At 41.7% G+C, this 19,769-nt stretch overlaps 1 protein-coding gene across 4 annotated transcripts in view; it reads left to right on the top strand.

Moving 5' to 3' along the window:
• TTC28 (tetratricopeptide repeat domain 28) overlaps positions 1-19,769 on the top strand; it is a 599,524-nt gene that overhangs the window by 434,978 nt on the left and 144,777 nt on the right. For all 4 annotated transcript variants that reach the window (XM_055405053.2, XM_055405052.2, XM_055405055.2 and 1 more), the window contains one exon: positions 7,204-7,711. In XM_055405053.2, coding sequence (XP_055261028.2) covers positions 7,204-7,711 — 508 coding nt within the window. The remainder of the gene's footprint in view (positions 1-7,203; positions 7,712-19,769) is intronic.

The following is a 19,769-nucleotide window of genomic DNA, read 5'->3' as shown; positions in this document are numbered from 1 at the left end:
TCACTACACACTCTGTCATATTTCATGCATTTGCTTGTGCTGTTTCCATTTCCTAGAATTGCCCACTCCCGCAGTGAGGAAAACTCCAATTTATTTATTAATTTTTTAACTAATAGACGTCATTTTTAGAGCAATTTTAGATTTACAGAGAACCGAGCAGATAGAACAGAGAGTTCTCACACTCCGTCTCTTTTCCCACTCAGTTTCCCCTCTTAGTAACATCTTACACCAATGTGGTACATTTGTTACAACTGACAAACCGATAGTTAATACTTATTATTAACGGACGTTCATAGTTTACGCTAGGGTTCACTATTGGTGTTACACAACCTGTGAGTTTTGACCAACGTGTGATCATTGTAATGTCATGCAGTCTCACAGCCCTAAACCCCCTGTGCTGTATCCTCTTCCCCCACTGAAACCACTGATTCTTTTGCTTTCTCTGTAGTTTTGCCCTTTCCAGAGGGTCATATAGTTGAGATTACATGGTGTGTAGTTTTGTTAAGACTGGAATCTTTCATCAAGCAATATACATTTAAGGTTTCTTTCATGTCTCTTCATGGCTCAATAGATCATTTCTTTTTAGTGCTGAATAATATTCCACTCTAAATATATACCAAGTTTTATTTGTTCACCTATTGAAAGACATCTTAGTGCTTCCAGCTTTTAACCATTATGAACGAAGGTGTTGCAAACATACATGTGCGTGTTTTGGGGTGGACATAAGTATTCATTCCCTTAAGGTAAATACTTGGGAGCATGATTACTGGATCATATGCTGTGAGTATGTTTGTAGGAAATGACCCAAGTATTTTCCAAGGTGGCTATCCCATTTTGCTTTCCTATTAGCAAGCAGTGAGAGTTCCTATTGTTCACATCCTCACCAAGATTTGATGTGCTCAGTTGTGTTGGATTTTCACTGTTCTGATAGGTGTGTAGTGGTATATTGTTGTTTTTACTTGCAGTTCTCTGATGTACATGATGTGGGCATCTTTTCATATGCTTTTTTGCCATATATATAGTCGGCCCTCCATATCCGCGGGTTCTGCATCTATAGATTCAACAAACCACAGGTTAAAAATATTTGGGAAAAAGATCCAGAAAGTTCCAAAAAGCAAAATTTGAATTTATCATGCACCACTGACTATTTACCTTGTACTTACATTATGTGTGCTGTGCTTAGTTGCTAAGTCATGTACAACTCTTTGCAACCCAATGGACTGTAGCCTGCCAGGCCCCTCTGTCCATGGGGATTCTCCAGGCAAGAATACTGGAGTGGGTTGCCATGCCCTTCTCCAGGGGATATTCCCAACCCAGGGATTGAACCCAGGTCTCCCACATTGCAGGTGTATTCTTTACTAACTGTGCCACCAGGGAAACCAAATTTACATTATATTAGGCATTATAAGTCATCTACAGTTAATTTAAAGAATATGGGAAGGTGTGCATAGGTTATATGTACATGCCATACCATTTTACATGAGGGACTTGAGCATCCACAGGTGTTGGTACCTGCTAGAGTCCTGGATCCAATGCCTTGCAGATATTGAAGACAACTGTATCTTCTTTGCTGCTGCTAAGTTGCTTCAGTCGTGTCCGACTCTGTGCGACCCCATAGATGGCAGCCCACCAGGCTCCGCCGTCCCTGGGATTCACCAGGCAAGAACACTAGTGAGGTGTATTTTAAGGTTTTTTGTCCATTTTAAAGTCGGATTGTTTTCTTGTTGGGTTTTAAGGATTTTTGTTTATTTGTTTGAATGTTTGATATATTTTGGATATGGATACAAGTCCTTTGTCAGATAAATTTTTTGCTAATATCTTCTCCCAGCCGGTAGCTTGTCTTCTCAGCCTCCTAGCCATATTTTTCACTGAGCACAGTTGTTAATTTTAGTGAAATCCAACTTAGTAATTTTTTCTTTCGTGGGTCATGCCTTTGATATTTTATCTATAAATTCATTGCCAAACTCCAGGTCCCCTAGAATTTCTCTTATCTTTAACAAGTTTTATAGTTCTACATTTTACATGTACTGTGATCCGTTTTGAGTCAGTTCGTATGCAAGGTGTAAAGTCTGTGTCTAGATTCGCTTTCTTTGCTGGATGTCCAGTTGTTCCAGCACCATTTTTTTTTTTAAAAGACTGTCCTTTCACCTTTGAATTACTTTTGCTCATTTGTTAAAATTAGTTGATTCTGTTTGTGTAAGTCTGGAGAATTTTCTTGAGTATATGAGTGACAAAGGAAATGAACCACCCAACAGACCCCAGAGACTCTAATATCTTTGTTAGTTTTGACCACTTAAAGTGCTTTTACCAACATTGTGTATTGCATATACCAATGATTCTAAAATGCCCTGAAGTGAATTTTCTTATGCCTACCTTCAATTCAGTTCAGTCGCTCAGTTGTGTCCGACTCTCCACGACCCCATGAATCACAGCACACCAGGCCTCCCTGTCCATCACCAACTCCCAGAGTTCACTCAAACTCATGTCCACAGAGTCGGTGATGCCTTCCAGCCATCTCATTCTCTGTCGTCCCCTTCTCCTCCCACCCCCAACCTTTCCAAGCATCAGAGTCTTTTCCAGTGAGTCAACTTGTCGCATGAGGTGGCCAAAGTATTGCAGTTTCAGCTTTAGCATCAGTCCTTCCAATGAACACCCAGGACTGATCTCCTTTAGAATGGACTGGTTGGATCTCCTTGCAGTCCAAGGGACTCTCAAGAGTCTTCTCCAACACCACAGTTCAAAAGCATCAATTCAAAGAGTATTATGCTTTAGCATATGAAGATAATAACCCTGCCCATCATCAGTGGGGCAAGCTTCTTGTGTTGTCTTTTTAGTTTTGGTAACATAATGTCATGTTCTATTTTCTGGTCATCTGTCTTCTACCACATCTTTGAAATGAGACCTCTGGGTCGGGAAGATCCCCAGGAGAAGGGAATGGCAACCCACTCCAGTATTCTTGCCTGGAGAATCCCATGGACAGAGGAGCCTGGAGGGCTACAGTCCATGGGGTCGTAAAGAGTCGGATATGACTGAGTGATTGACACTAAGTGAGTGTTGTCTTGGTTAGGGTAGGTAAATAAATGAAAATTAAACATTCTGAGCATCTTCTGTGAGCCCTGAAAAGGGCTCTTTACAATTTCTATCTTATGTTGTACTCATCAGAGCACTGAGAATTATTAATATTCCCATTTACATAAAAAGAAACTGAGGCTCAGAGATGTGGCATAACTTGTGGAATATTACGTAGTTTTTCCTTTGAACCTGTGCATGCCTGATTCCAGAGTCTGTCCCTATTCTTCTCCATTCCTCTGCCTCTTGGGTTGCAGGTGGTTAACCCAATGCCTTGGGTTCATGGGCACTGAACTGGCAGGGGATACAAGGTGTGTGTGGATTAGGACAGTAAAGATGAAAAAGTGTATTTCTGGTGCTAGCTATGGGACTATTTCCCCTGTTCTTAAAACTATATGCAATTAATCAGTAATTATGTCAGATATTCTCTATATGTGTGTTTAATCATCCCACAAAATATAATCCTACGAAAATACATGCAGTAAGGGGAAAAACATTCTAGCTGTGAAGGAAAGCATGTTTAATTCTTCAAAATAATGTTTAATAGTAGTATCATCAATGTAGTTATAGTTGGCGTAGTTTTGTTGTTGCTGTTCAGTCGCTAAGTCGTGTCCAATTTTTTGCAACCTGGGTAGTTTTAGACTTTATCTGTTTTATGTCCCAAACTGAAAGTCCTTAAAGGTGGTTTGAAAAAATATGAGCAAATTTCCTTCTCTAGCTTCATGTCCCATGAAAGGACTTGTCAGGTGCAGTTCTGCAAATACTCAGGTCACAGGGCAAGGGGTAATGACTCCTGTGTGTGAAGTCTGCAGCTGGAAATCATGCTTTGGCAAGAACATGAGTAATTTATCTTTTGTAAAAAGAGAAAAGTGTTGTCTTATTCCAACCAGATAGTCTGTTAGCATAACTGTTTCTGTGCATTTTGATATTCAAATACAGATGTTCCAAAATGTTTCCACTGTGGGAAGCAGCTGCTGCTATTCTAGCACAGAAATCTCAATGAGATTAATATACAAAGGCAGTGTGAACCTTAGTGGCAAGTACAGCATCTGCTTGAGGTGGGGCTTGTGAGTCCCCTAGATAGTGGGTCTTCATATTCTCGTTAACAGCCTGAAACTATTGTTTCAGATCTAAGCTTGTTTTGGAGGAACAGGAACAAAGACAGGTGATTAATTTGTAATTCACTTAGCTGATAAATATCATCACATGCTATTTGCCAAGCGGCTGTAAAACACTGGCCTTCATTTCCAGTGGCAACTGATAGGAATATAGATGTTTGGTCACAATGACTGATGTTCTCAGTGGCGTTACTAGCTTCTGCTCTGGTCGTAGAGCTCAGCCCTGCCAGTTTGGTCATAAAACATCCATCCATACCTTAGGGATGCGTTTACAGAGAACTTCACAGTTTGCTCAGGACATTCGCATGCACTGCTTCATCTGATCCCATCCTAACCCTGGGAAGTACACATGCTGTCATTATCAGGACAGTTTACATAGAAAGAAAACACAGGTGAAGACGTTGAATGACTTACCACGCTGACACAGGCAGGGCCTCTGGCCCTAAACCCCGTTCCGTTCCTGTACTACGTCAGGCAGCCTTCCTCATTTCAGAGGCTGTGATGTGTGCTTCACAGACTGCATTGTCCTGTCTGGAGCTGCTGGTTTCCAGGACACCCGCACGAGGAATCCCAGCCTGATGGTGCTGCCTGCAACTGGCACGTGCCAGGGAAGAGCTCATGCAGTCTTTCTTCCCTCTTTCCCTCACACCTCAGAAGGGAAATGCCCCAGTACTCCCTTTCCTTATGTTCAGGAGAGCTTGAGCAAATGAGCTCCTATGTCTCTCTGGCATTTACAGAAATGAAGAACCAGAAGCAGAAGATCCCTGGGCTGTCATTTGGAGTTGCCATAAACCAGAAGTTTCTAAGAACAGTGACGCCTGGGGTGCTGCGCCTGCCCCAGGCCTTATAAATCTATTCCCTGCAGTGTTCAAGGGCTCATTGCCTCTAACCAGACCTACTGTTTGGAATTATCTAGTGAATTATTTATGGTTTACACATTTGACAGAGGCTCATGGCTAAGTTTGAAAACACTCAGTTCCTGGCTTACTGCTGGGTCCTAGAAACATCTGTCTGGAAAACCGAGGCTCAGAAAAGTGAAGTTTCTAAAGATCCCAGAACTCAGAAACAGCAGTACAGTTTTGAACCGTGTGTGTCTGATTCCAAGTTATACTAGCTCCAAAGTGAAAGAGCCATGTGTTTTACTTTGAGAGCAACAAAGATTTGCAGATGGGAGGGTTTGTGGACTCTGTTCTCTCTAGCCCCACTTGGGCACAGGAGGACCCCTGAGAATAAGGAGGGGAGGGCCAGTTACAGAAGGAAAAGAGACTGAGCCCCCGGGCCTGCAGCAAAGGGGGATAGAAGCTCATCAGGCATGGGGTGGGGAGTTGTGAGCAGTAGAAAGCCCCATGTGCAGTGTGCTAACATGAAGTCTTAACCTCTGATCCCAAAGAGGTTCCCAAAGTAGGAGCCAGAGGCCAGTTTACGTCCAAGTGGCATACTCTTGGGTGACATCATTGAAGCTTCTGCCAGAATCACGTTGCTGCAGGATTGTGATGTTCACGGAATTGTTTCTGCTCTCCACCACTCAGGAGAAAAAACAAGTACATTTCTAAGTGTTTATTTCCTCTCTATTTTCCTCAGTCTTTTTGTTGGACCATCTGTGAAATGATAAAAGCAGCTTAAAGCTGTATGGAACCTTTGGCAAATACACAATTTGCAAGCATCGTGAAGATGGTCAATCTCAAGTCTCTATTTCTGAGGTAAAGAAATAAGGTAGCAAATCACTCACAGCTATAAAATATTAGTAAATGTATTCTGAAGCACACAGACTTGCAACAAATCTGATAAAGCAGTGCCCTCACTCCAGGTGGGATGGCCTTCCCGAGCCTCGTGAAGATTGCTTGCCCATTTGTGACAGAGTTTATTTTACCATTTGTTCTGCCAGGATCACATGTTCATGGTGGAGGGAGGGAGCATCCCAAAGAAAGGGGGCTACATGGCTCCAGCTGTAGGTTTGGTGAGAAGGGAGGGGAGGACAGGCAAGTTGCTGAATGAAAAGAAGGGCAGGAAATGTGCAGTGTAACTTCCTTTTATGTCTCTGCAAAGGAGTTAGAAACTAGAGGTGAGAATCTAAGACTGTCTGCACTTAGTAAGTTTCTAGAACCCATGTAACATCTCCTTAGTTATATTTGTTTCCCTTTGGTTCACTACACCAATAAAGAGGCATTTTCATTAAAACCTTTAAGACAAAAAAGAGGTCATGTTCTTTTCTTTAGACAAGAACTGCTTGAGTGGCAAGCAGTGTGAGGCGACCAGGAAGATAGCATCTTTCTGCGAAGAGGCTGAGGCCGGAAGAGGCTAGAGACAAGAACCGCAGAGAGCGAAGAGCAAAAGGGGTGGGGAGGCCCTGTGGGGACCACCCCACTCACGGATGTCGTTGTAGCTGTTGGTTTCCTCTGGTTCTCATCTCATCTAAGCCCCCCACCACAGCCAGCACTGATGAAGCCACACTGAGGGGGCAAAGACAAGAGAACAGGACCCTCCAGTGGGTCCTGGGTCACAGAATTATCAGTCATCATTCTTGATATCGCCCTTGCTGCTAGTGTATCCATTTGCTTTGGGAGAAGACAAGAATTAAGAAATGCCCAGGAGTGCAAAGAGCCATGCACGGAGTTCTCCTGTGAATGTCCTGTGTTATATTACATGTAATAATTAATTTTTATTTTCTTCAACATTTTCTTGTAACTGCAGAGGTTAATAGCTATTAACAGAGATATAATATCACAATATTAAAAATGTCACATCTTTAAGATGAAGGTTATATGACACACAACCTGTTTCTGTGAGATTCGGTATTGGAAGTTACTGATTAAATTGCCATTGTCTTTTATTAGGAACTTGCTGAGTGGAAGTGCTGTTTTTCAGTTCTGCATAGGTCTGCAGACCTCTGATAGAGACACCATTGGAAATTGTATTGGATGGTTACAGGCAAACTCTCAAACATTTGATCTGCTGAAACAAACCAAAGCCATTTTCTGATGTGCTTTCTTTTCTCTGCCTTATCCTTTCTTTCCAGGCAGCTTCATCAGCCCTGAGCAGTCTGGGCCACGTATACACAGCCATTGGAGATTACCCCAATGCACTGGCCAGTCACAAACAGTGTGTTCTTCTTGCTAAGCAATCCAAAGATGAGCTTTCTGAAGCCCGAGAACTCGGCAACATGGGAGCTGTGTATATTGCCATGGGTGACTTTGAGAATGCTGTGCAGTGTCATGAGCAGCATCTGAAGATAGCCAAGGACCTGGGGAACAAGCGAGAAGAGGCTCGGGCCTACAGCAATCTGGGCAGTGCCTATCACTACAGGAGGAACTTTGACAAGGCCATGTCTTACCACAATTATGTGCTGGAGCTGGCGCAGGAACTGATGGAGAAGGCCATTGAGATGCGAGCCTACGCTGGCCTGGGCCATGCTGCCAGGTGCATGCAGGATTTGGAGAGGGCTAAACAGTACCATGAGCAGCAGCTGGGCATTGCTGAGGATCTCAAGGACCGGGCTGCAGAGGGGCGAGCGTCTTCCAATCTGGGTAAGGACAGGCTTCCTTGTGGGACCAGGGTCAGGGCCATGGACTGGAAGTTGCTGGAGTGATCCACTGTCTTTGACAGGAATCTGTGTGTTTATTTTCAGTAGTCCTCATTGCTTGTGTTATATTTTTCCTTCAGATACATTTCCTTGGAGTCTGCCTGCTCTAAATCACAGGATCCTTTCTGTCATCCCAGCGCTGTGAGCATTAGAATGCTGAAATACTGGAAAAACGAAACACCCCAACCTTTTAATCTGCCTAGAGAGAAGAGCGAGCGGATTTATCTAATTAGAGAGAAGGGGAATGAAATGGGGATATAAAGCTATATTTGGTTTAAATGAAAGGGAAGCTGCTAGGAAGTCATCAATGGAAGGAAATTTGAGAGGATTTTTGTTTAGAGAGATTTCTTTACTTGGTGACTTTAACACAAAGGAAATGTATTTTTCCTCTCAGTATGTGTGTATTCACAAATGATATTGATAGTATTAGTGGAAATGTATATATATATATATATTTTTTTTATTTTGTTTTAATCTAAGTAGGAAATTTGCAGTGTGTTTTGATACACACACTGGGTTGGGCACAATGTTTGGGTTTTTCCATAACATCGTATGGAAAAACCTGAATGAATTTTTTGGCCACTCTAGTACTTGGTTACAGTTAAGACCTTTATATATTTGGATGAATTTATAAGGAATGGTAAGAGGTGACAAGTATTAGTATCTGGCTACTTCTTAGAAGATATTGGTAGCTTTTGTCTGTACCCAAGCAGATGTGAGTACACAGTGAACCAAGAGAACAGAGGTGTTCAGAGGTATGAGCTGAAGTCATCCTTGAGCCTGGAGCCTGTGGTTTGTGCCACAGGAACTCAGGGTGGGGAGAGGACAAGGAGACAGTGAACTTGGTGGTACTAGCGTATGCTTAGCAGATAGCAGCAAGGCACTGTAAAGCTCCGTCCCCTTTTCTTATGTGACCTACAAAACCCTACTTCTCTTCATATTTTAGCACTACTTCTTCCTCCCCTCTGCCTCCACTTACTGCAACCATATGTTTCATTAATATGGTTGTTAGAATAAGTCTGACAGATCCCTGAAGATGAGATCAGAGTGAGAACCTGGAGGGTCTGATAAAAACCGTTGAGATATGTTCTTGGTATTATATATTCATTCAACAGATTTCAAGTATTTATTGAATCATTACTGTGTGCTGAATCCTGGAATAATTGCCTCAAATGATAGAAAAGTTTGAAAAATAAAATCCTTGCCCTCAAAGAACTTATAATTTAGTTGGTAAAATAAGACTAATACATAGGGCAACAGCAGACTCCCTACAGAGCAGAGTTAATGATGTTGTGTTGCCATGAAATTCCCAGGAGGGAATCCCTGAGGAGTGGGAATAGTCTGGAAGGCTTCTTGGAGGGCATGGCACCCAGGTGAACCTTGAAGAACAGCTGAGATTTGGACAGAAATGGGATGGCATTGATGGCAAGGGGTATGTGATACAAGGAATTTGATACGATAGGTTGGCCTGTCTGAGGGACGGTGGCATGATTAGCCTTCAGGAATATGCTAGAGGATGGTAGAAGATTATAACATTATTATGAAAAGTAGGCAAGGAACTGCTAGCGAACAGGAACTCCTGAGGTTTTTGAAATGTAGGAGGGAGAACACTGACTAGATGTTTAAAGAAGACAAGTTGAGCAGTGGCGTGTAGGAGAGATTGGAGGGCCTGGGACCTGGAGTGTAGAAGGCTGCGCCTGTTGGACAGAAACCTATCATTTTGATTAGTTGTATTTTCCAAAGACTTTGTTCATCTAAAGTGTTGGATGTATTGGCATAAAGTTGTTTGTAATACTTCTGTATTTTCCTTTTAATGCTGGTAGGATATGCCCTGTTTTATTTTTGTTACTGGTAGTTTGTGTTCTATACCTGTACAACAGCCCCCTCACCCTTTTTTAGATTATTCTAACTAGATATTTATCAATTTTCTTTACCTTTTTAAAGAAACAACTTTTGTTGTTGTTAATTTTTTTTCTATTGCTTGTCTTATTTTTTAATTTCATTTTTTTGGTCTCATTTTTAGTATTTTCTTTCTGCCACTTTGGGTCCTCTTTCTAGCCTCTCAAAGTTGTAGTTTAGGTCATTGATTTTAGACCTTTCTTATTTCTAATACAAGCATTAAAAAATATAAAATTTCCTCTAATCACTGATTTAGCTGCACCCAATAATTTTTATATGTTTTTGCTTTCATTGGGTTTATTTTCCAAAATATTTTGTGATTTCCCTTTAAACCCTGTGTTGTTTAGAAGTGCTGTTTAATTTAAAACATTTGGGATTTTCCTAGATACTTTATTGTTATAAAATTCTAGTTTAATGCCATTGTATTCAGAGAACATACTTTGTAGTATTGCAATGGGTGTCTTTGCAGGTGCTGTTTTGGTCAAGGTGGTTGATGATTATATATTGTTAGCATCCACTGTCTGGCATGGCCAATGCCCTCAGGTGAACAAAGACTCTTAGGCTGGGCAGTCTAAGGGCTTATAGAGTGCCTCTGAGAGCCAAGGGTAAAGGCTGGACCTCTCTGGGCAAGGTTAATTCTTTACTGTGTAAGTGCATATTAAAATTTAGATATAATATTTTTTGCTCTAGAATTTCCATTTGGTTCATTTAATTAACATTTCAGTTTTCCTAAGATTTATGTGTTTATTTATTACATGTATATTTTCCTTCTCATAGGCAGCCCTAGTTATTACAAAAGCTTATAAAATCTTGCTTCTGATTTCCATGTGGGTCATCTCAGAGTTACACCCTTTTGATTGCCTGTTGTTGTCATTGTTTTTTACTAGCTTGGTTGAGGTATAATTCACATAGCATACTATATATCTCTTTAAGGTATGTGATTCAGTGGTTTGTAGTGTAGTCACAGAGTTGAGCATTGATTGCCTTTTGTTTCGAGTTGTTAGTCACATTTTAATGTACTTTTTTGGTATGGAATTATATCCAACATTGTCAGTGATACTTTAGAAAGACTCTGGATTCTGATATATTTTTCTTAATAGTATTGACTTTTGTTGTTGTTTTACCAGTTAACTTAATTCAAACTCCAAATTCTGTCTTTCCTGTGATTTCAGGCAGCTGAAATCTCTGTTCAGTCTTTCAGGTTTCATGGAGCCGCTTAGATCCCAGGTGCTCAGACAGTAAAGAGCCTACCTGCAACTCAGGAGACCCGGGTTTGATCCCTGGGCCGGGAAGATCCCCTGAGAAGGGAATGGCAACACTCTAGTATTCTTGCCTGGAGAATTCCATGGACAGAGAAGTCTGGCGGGCCCCAGTCCATAGGGGTCACAAAGAGTCGGACATGACTGAGTGACTAATACACACACACATGCGTATTTCATGAGTTAAACAGAGATTTGTATAGAATTTATACTCAGAATTCAAGGCTACCCACTGTGACTCTCTCTGGGATTTTGCCTTTGTGTTTTCAAACCAGAAAGATGGTGTATATATACTTGAGTTTTAGCCTCACCGCATAGCTCCGATGGGGTTTGCCCTCTGGTCCCTGCCACCACAAAATGCCCTCTGGCATTTCAAAAATGGAAAACTGACCTAATGCCATTCCCTTCTGCAGAATCAACTCCAACCTTGCTAACAGTTTCTCATTGCTTTAGGTTGCATGCCAATGTTTTTAGATAAGTTCCTTCCCCTTCCCTCTCCGTACTAGCCCCCTGCCCTTTCCACACCAGCCCTCCTGCCCCCTGTCCGACTCTAACTGTTATCTGTAGGTGGGTGTGTCTGAGAGGAGCTGCTCCTCCATTACTGAAAGTGGAACTCCTCCTATCTGTTATTGTTCAGTAGCTCAGTCATGTCCGACTCTTTGCGACCCCATGGACTGCAGCACACTAGGCTGCCATGTCCTTCACTATCTCCCAGAGTTTGCTGAAACTTAAATCCATTGAGTCAGTAATGCCATCTAACCATCTTATCCTCTGTCATCCCCTTCTCCGCCCTCAATTTTTCCCATCGTCAGGGTCTTTTCCAGTGAGTTGGCTCTTCCCATCAGGTGGCCAAAGTATTGGAGCTTCAGCTTCAGCATCAGTCCTCCCAGTGAATATTCAGGGTGGATTTCCTTTATGATGGACTCATTTTTGGTGGTGGTTTAGTCACTAAGGTTACGTCCGACTCTTGCGACTCCATGGACTGTAGCCTGCCAGACTCCTAACCCACTGCAATTTGATATGTACCTTTTGTACCCTGAAAAAGATCAACAGTGATTTCCTGATGGCTCAGTTGAGAGATCTCTTGATCTCACCTCTAAATTTCCCTAATCAGTACACAACATTTGGCAGGCTTTACTCTTTCATAAAATTCTCTCCTCCTCCAGTTTCTGGGAAGCACCACTGTCCTGATTTTCTTCTTGGCTGCTCTTTCTGTACCATCTTCATTGGTTTTTCTTTAAGGGGGAATAAAAGCAATTTTAAAAGTTACAAAAGTGGTACTTACTTTTATTAAAAATTCTTATGCTATGAAAGGGTATAAAGTAGAAAAAGGAGGTGCACCCCCTTACATTCTTTCTTCTGTCGCATTCTTCAGAGTTAACTACTGTTAGCAATTTGGTTAGACTCTTTCCAGACCTTTTTATTATGCACGTAAACACATGGTAGTACAATCATATATGTAAATATATACATGTGTGTACAGATTGTTCCTTTTTTAAAAACTTGGATCATAATGTATATCCTTTTCAGCCACCTGCTTTTTTTAGCCCACTTTCCCTCTTGGGCTTCCCTCTGTGTCATTATTCAGATTCCCTGCTTAATTTTTAATGGCCCTTTTCCATTGTATTGCATGTGTTAAATGTGGGAGTTCTTGTGTTTTGTTCCTGATTCTTTCCCCTTCTTTCTTTGTATCTCGCTCTTTATCATTTACACCACCACACCTTCAGCTGCTGCTTCAGCGCACATCGTTTCTAAACTTGTTTTCACCAGGTCTGACCTGCTGCCTGAGATTGTTTTCACATCTTCAGCTACCTAGTGGATGCTTCGTCTGATTTTCATGCTGATCTGACTAAGTTTGTGAGTCCAAATGGGAAATATCATTTTCCTAAATTAGCTGCTTCTCCTAGCTTTTTTATTCTGTTGATTACAGCCCCGTTCTTCTAGTCATCTCTATTAATTTTCTATTGCTGTTGTAACACATTATCACAAACTTAGTGGTTTCAGACAACACAAATGGTTTCTCTTATAGTTCTGGAGATTAGGAGTCTGAAATTCATTTCATCAGATTGAGGTCAACGTCAGTGAGCCTGGTTTCCTGGCTCGGGAAGAATCACCTTCTGGAGGCTGCCTGTGTTTGTTGGCTGGTGGCCTCTTCCTCCAGTTCCAGGGTGTGCCACTCTAGTCTCTGCCTCTGAGTAATCATATTACCTTCTTTTCCCACCCAACTCCTCTTGTATCCCTCTTTAAAAAAGGCTATAGTGTTTACACCAAGCCCACTTGAGTAATCCAGAATATTCTTTTCAAGAATCACCAGTCCATGTTCGATGCATGATACAGGTTGCTCGGGGCTGGGGCAATGGGATGACCCAGAGGGATGATATGGGGAGGGAGGTAGGAGGGGGGTTCAAGATGGGGAACACATGTACACCCGGGGAGGATTCATGTCAATGTATGACAAAACCAATACAATATTGTAAAGTAATTAGCCTCCAATTAAAGTAAATTAAAAAAAAATAAAGATCCACAACTTAATCATACCTCCAAAATCCCCTTTGTCATGTAAAGTAATATCCTCAGCTTCCTGGGATTAGAATGCAGACATTAGGGAGGGAGGGGTTTGTCATTCAGCTTAGTTATACCATCCTGACTTAGAAATCTAAAGTCATCATTGATTTCTTACCCCACCCCACCCCCTTTTTTTCAGTTGACACTCAGTCTAGCAGTGGTCAAATAAATATTGTCACTAAAGTTTTTTTCTTTTTCTTGCTCCTTCCTAGTTGCCCAGTCTGTTGGAATAACCAACTATTTGGGTTTTCCTCACTACCACCCCCTCCCTCCCATGTTTCCTCCATCCCACATGTCAAGAGTAGACTGACCTTCCTAAACTGTACCTCAGAATGGGGCCTATCATGGTTTCCATTTTTAAATTCTGCTGCTCCTGTGTCCCGGAGAAGGCAATGGCAAGCCACTCCAGTACTATTGCCTAGAAAATCCCATGGATGGAGGAACCTGGTAGGCTGCAGTCCGTGGGGTCGCTAAGGGTCGGACACGACTGAGCGACTTCACTTTCACTTTTCACTTTCACACATTGGAGAAGGAAATGGCAGCCCACTCCAGTGTTCTTGCCTGGAGAATCCCAGGGAAGGGGGAGCCTTGTGGGCTTCCGTCTATGGGGTCACACAGAGTCGGACACGACTGAAGTGACTTAGCAGCAGCAGCTCCTGTGTCCATACTCTTTACCGACAACTGCTTTTCCATCTTCTCTATTCAAGCCCCCCGGCTGTCCTTTCTTGCTTTAATGTATTTTCTCAAGCTATTTCTTCCAGTTAGAAGAACTTCTGTGTCTCTCTTTTGCTTATCTAAAGTTTGTCCATCTTTTTAGTATTATCCCAGACACCATTCACTTCTTGAAGCCCTCTCTTGATAACAAGAAAAGTTATTTACCTTGTCTGAGTCCTGAGTCTGCTTTTAAAATTTCTCTTATTCTATTTCTATTCAATCATAAAATATGGTTATTTGTATAGTTACCTCCACTGGATTAAAACTCGATAAATGTGTGAACGAACAGCATTCAACTCCATGGTCTCTATCTCTGAGCGTAACTGCTTAGACATAATGAAAACTCAGTAAGTGTTTATATGATTAGATTGAATGAGTCAAAGCTCATGCCAAGATGTTGTGCCTTGGTGGTTGGAAGAATAGTGGTGCCTTTGGAAAGAAACAGGAAAGCTAAGAGGAGGAATTTGCCAAAACCTGTTCCTTATCAAATATGGTATGTTTGTTTTGGACATGCCCAGTATGTGTTTCTCGCAATGTAACATGAACAGATAGAACTAGAAACAAGTATTAAGATGGCATCATCCTGCTGCTGCTAAGTCACTTCAGTCGTGTCCGACTCTGTGTGACCCCATAGACGGAAGCCCACCAGGCTCCCCCATCCCTGGGATTCTCCAGGCAAGAACACTGGAGTGGGTTGCCATTTCCTTCTCCAATGTGTGAAAGTGAAAAGTGAAAGTGAAGTCGCTCAGTCGTGTCCGACCCTTAGCGACCCCACGGACTGCGGCCCACCAGGCTCCTCCATCCATGGGATTTTCTAGGCAAGAGTACTGGAGTGGCTTGCCATTGCCTTCTCTGGACATCATCCTAATGACACCTATAAGGTAAGAGAGGAAAGCCAGTCAGGGAGCCTGAGTCAGGATCACAGAGGGTGGAGGTGATCCAGGTAGAGTTCAGGGAGAGGAGAACCTCAGCACATGAAAGGCATATCACTTGTATCAGAGAAGCCAAGGAGAGTGAGATTTGAGTCACTAAGAAGGTTTTTTGACCTTAAAGGCTTTCTGTGCACGTCTGAGGGAGAAGCCAATAGACCTTACAGAGATGGAGAAAAAGAGAAGGTGGAGATGACGAGAAATCTTTGCCCTTTGGTGGTCAGCACGTACCAATATTTACCATCCACCTTGTAGTTGATTTTAAATAAAGCAAATAGAAATGATTTACACTCTTTAGGTTTCTTATGAACAACAAAGAATCACTTAGATGTTTTCTAAGTATGTCTTAATTGTGAAAATAACGCTAATGTAAATATCGCCTGAAAAAATGTTCATCTTGTCTTTTTTTATGCTCAAAACAACAGTAGTTGCGTGATCTTATTTCTGTAGCCTCTGGTTTTTTGGTAACCTTCTTTATGGATCTTTTTTTGGTAGTTTGGAGTCAAATCTGTTAGGCTGCAAAGTATGTCACTTGAGTCAAGACTCAGTTCAAGTCCTCTTTCTCTGATCATCCCAGATCTCACTCACGGGGGAGGCAGGCAGCAATGCTTCTCATTTTACTTTGAGATAAGCTGCAGTTAGAGAAGTGAGAAGGGAGCTCATTAGAAAGATGGCTCCTCCCTTCCTTCCTTCCTTTTTTCTTTTTCTTCCTTTCTCTTTCTGGATGAAGGTGACCGCTTTGCTTGCCACTATGCCCCTGAAATACATACAAAAGTGCATGGGAAGTGGTTTCTGAAATATGTTCACTTTTGTATGTATTTCAGGGGCATAGTGGTTCTGTTTCTAGTATTGGGTCAGATATGAGAAATGAAAAGTATTTTTCAACAGGGCCTAGGGTGAAATATCTAATTATCTATGGAAAATAATTGAAAAATTTAAAATATCTGTACCTTTTGAGTCAAAAAGACATTTGCTATCTGGAAAGTAGCTTATTTGGGAAAGAAAGGGAAATGGGACTTGTTTTTTTTAAAATTATTTTATATTGGAATGTAGTTGATTAACAATGTGTTAGTTTCAGGTTTACAGCAGAGTGATTCAGTTTTATAAGTACATGCATCTATTCTTTTTCAAGTTCTTTTCCCATTTAGGTTATTACAGAATATTGAGCAGAGTTCCTTGTGCTATACAGTAGGGCCTTGTTGGTTATCTATTTTAAATATAGCAGTAAGGGACTAAAGGTCATTAATTCATTTGCTCACTTAATCATTTATTCTTTTGCACAACAAATGTTTATCAAACATTAGGTATGTGACGGGCATGTGCTATCTTCTATGAATAAAGCTGGCATAGTTCCTGTCCCCACAGAGCTTGTGGTTTTTCATTTACCAAGCTTATATTGCGATCTGCTCTGTGTCACATATTTATATTCATTTTCATACTTAATCACCTCCACAAACATATGAGGTCAACAGTATTAATTAATTTTACATATGAGAAAATCACAGCCCAGGTAGATTTAAAAATTTCTTTATCTATTTAGTTTCAAGAGACCTGTAGCATAAAAGATTTAGTAAGATCTCATAAAATGATGTTTGGCTTCTTTTTCCCCCACGTTTTCAAACCAACGTGGGAGTCATGTGTTTTGGTAAAAGTTTGGTAGCTATCCTGGTGGGTATACGCACAGTACAGCAAAATAATAGTCACCAGAAGCGGGACTCACAGCTGTTCTAATTCTAGGATTTAAGAAATACCATCTGAATAACTTTTATAAACATTATGTTTACAAACTCTGGCAATTTGAGTCAAAAATTTCTAAATTCCCAAAGAAAGATGGAACAGTATTACATGTATACATAACAAGCACACATTGTACCTTAATTATGTCATCTTCCTGATTACATTTTATGAATTAATTACTGTGAACACATAAAACACAATATCCTGAAAGAGCTTGTAATAGTCTTGTAATCTCTCTCTTTTGTAAGAGAAAAACTTCTGTCATATGGCAGCCACTCTCTTTTACCTACTTTGCACATTTCAGTTTTCATATGTCGGGTTTTCTTTAGGCAGAGAGAGGTCTAAGCTGTACAAGTAAAATGTTAGTAATTGTAGACAGTAATTAATTTACACTCATTGGGTATTTATCTTTGAAAATCCACAGTATGATTTATGAGACTGCGTTCAAAATAGCCACTTAAGATACTGAAGGGTCTAAGACCTCACAAAGAAGTTCTTGCTACAGCAATGTAATTCCATAACATTTGTGTTTTATGAAGTAGGTTGGTATTTATGAGGTATACTATGAGGTAAATTGTTATTATTCCTTTTCACTGATGAGGTTCCAGAGATTAACGAATGTCTGTAATTCACCAAAGGTTGTGGAGTAAGAGGCAGAGTTGAGTCTAGACTTCCAGTCTCTAATTCCGGTCCACTGATTCTTCCATGAGGGAGCATTCCCCCTAGAATGATGGGTGGATTAGAGGGAGCCATGCTGAGGGTACTTAGCCGAGGGCAGAAAGCCACACCCACCCTCCGTACAGAGGCGGAGGAGAGAAGGAGCACCACTGGAGTGTGCTAGGCCACCGTGAGCGGTGGTCCAACCTGAGCTCCCCAAGGAGGACAGGCACCGTCAGGGTGGAGCAGGCCTTTCTCCTCTTCCCTTGAGGATCTGTTTTCTGTTGATTACTCGCACTGAACTAGATACTTTGCATGTGTTATTTCATGTCATCTTCACTACAGAGCCCTGTGGTAGGCATAGAAGTAAAGGTCCTGGCCCAGGATCGTACGGTTTATAAGCAGCAGAGGCAAGATCAGACCCAGGTTTACCTGCCGTCTTCTGCGGCAGCCCACAGCCTCCTCTGAACCCCATGCACTTAACTGAACCGTTAGTTCTTACTTGAGACTCAAAGATGAGACTACACAGATTGTCAAAGTCTAGCAAGATCCGTGCTATAGGAAGCCAGACCACACACCTCTGCTTTTCTTTCAAAGTGGTTCCTGTTCAGGTCATGAAAAGGGGAAAAATGTGTCCCAGAGCCTGAAACAGATTTTTCTAGACATCTAAAAGAAAGTAACAAGAAAGTGCTTTCCCTGTTTGAAAGGAGAAATGAAAAATGGAGAGCATCAACCAGAGCAGGAGATTTTTCTGATCAAGCACCAGAGGACTCACAGAAAATGATTCAGGCCCTCATTACGATGGTGACATGCACATCCTGTGCTGCGCCCCACACCTATCAGTACCTAATAAATATTAATAATATTTATTCTCTCCTTTAGGTCAAGATTTGTCACCTTGCTTGTCTAGACATTGCCATTTAAAGGGAGCTGTGATTTGCTTACAGATACAGCGCGTCTGTAAACATGTGAGCAGCGGCGGATGGGGCAGTAAATCTTGGTCAGCGCTGCACTTTGGAGGGTTGCAGCAGAGGCTGCAAAACTGTTGTTGGAATAATGAAGTGGATGCTTGCTGCCAGGTCCCAGGGTTCTGTCTCCAGCAGGCAGAGTCTAGCAGTAAATTAGCTTATGTTTCAGCTTGGCAGTTGGCACTTGGTTCATTTGTAGATGCTAATTGTAATCTGATGTTATCAGCAGCAGGTAATTGAAATGGTCTTGATGAATTACTTAATTTCTTTTAATAGCTGAGTCTTCAAGAACTGAATAAAGAAGATAAGGTGATCAGGAGGAAAATACAACAGCTCCATCTTTCTAATTAGTGCTTGGAGGTTTTTTCTTCTTTACACAAATGATTATGAACATGTGAGGCTGAATAGGTTTATGTGTCTAAAGCCCCCATGGGGGCATTTCCCATTAGGCAGCCTAGTCCTGAGCATTGATAACACTTCTGTTAGGACTTCAGAAGGGAACACTTGAGTGATCAGTTTGGAGAACATTGATTTCTGAACACAATTTCGTTTTCCCAGACTTAGTTGGGCACTGCCTTCTGGGGGTATTGCCACTTTGGCATTCACTGAGCCTTCAGCCCTTCTCGCATGGCTGTTCTGTGTGAGCAGTGCTGCCTGGCACTATGCTGTGAGCAGGGGAGCCTCACAAGGAGGTTGAGTCACTGGCTCCTGCCATCCACACCTGGCACTGGCACACCTGCCCGCCCCTGAGTCTTTCCATCTGTAGCAGCTCCTGTGTAGCCACTTGCTTTGCCAGCATGGTGGGTGCAGATGTGACCCCAGGTCCTGCCATCTGTGCTGGACACTGCCCGTTGGACCTGTGCCACATGACTGCAGTGGGCTTTGCAGGGTATTTCTTGTAGAAACATTTGGCTCTGTTTTAGTCTCATGTTCATTCCTTAAGGAATTCATCTGTTTTGAGGTCAGTCTGGAGGAATTTACTTTCTGATTAATTTTTTGAGAAAATCAAAATAACAGTGGAAAAAGTTGAACATTTGAACTGGGTCTCCTAGCTAGACATTCAGATCACGTCTGTGGTTCTTCTTCATAATGAGTTCTATTTAAAGAGAGCTTATTGTTACAGGTGAAGATTCCAGGTCTCTAAGTCTTTGATGGTTTATGCATTGCAGAGATACTGGTACTGTTCTACTTCTTGATCTGGGGTGGTAGTTACATGGCTGTGTGCACTTTTGAAAATTTGTTCAAATGTATGCTTAAAATTTCATACCTTTCTG

The sequence above is a fragment of the Moschus berezovskii genome, chromosome 19 (assembly GCF_049115385.1).
Source record: "Moschus berezovskii isolate FMDL1 chromosome 19, NW_MosBer_1.0, whole genome shotgun sequence".
In the NCBI taxonomy this organism is placed as follows: domain Eukaryota; kingdom Metazoa; phylum Chordata; class Mammalia; order Artiodactyla; family Moschidae; genus Moschus; species Moschus berezovskii.
The sequence above is the reverse complement of the archived record's forward strand: the minus strand, read 5'-3'. Positions and strand labels throughout refer to the sequence as shown.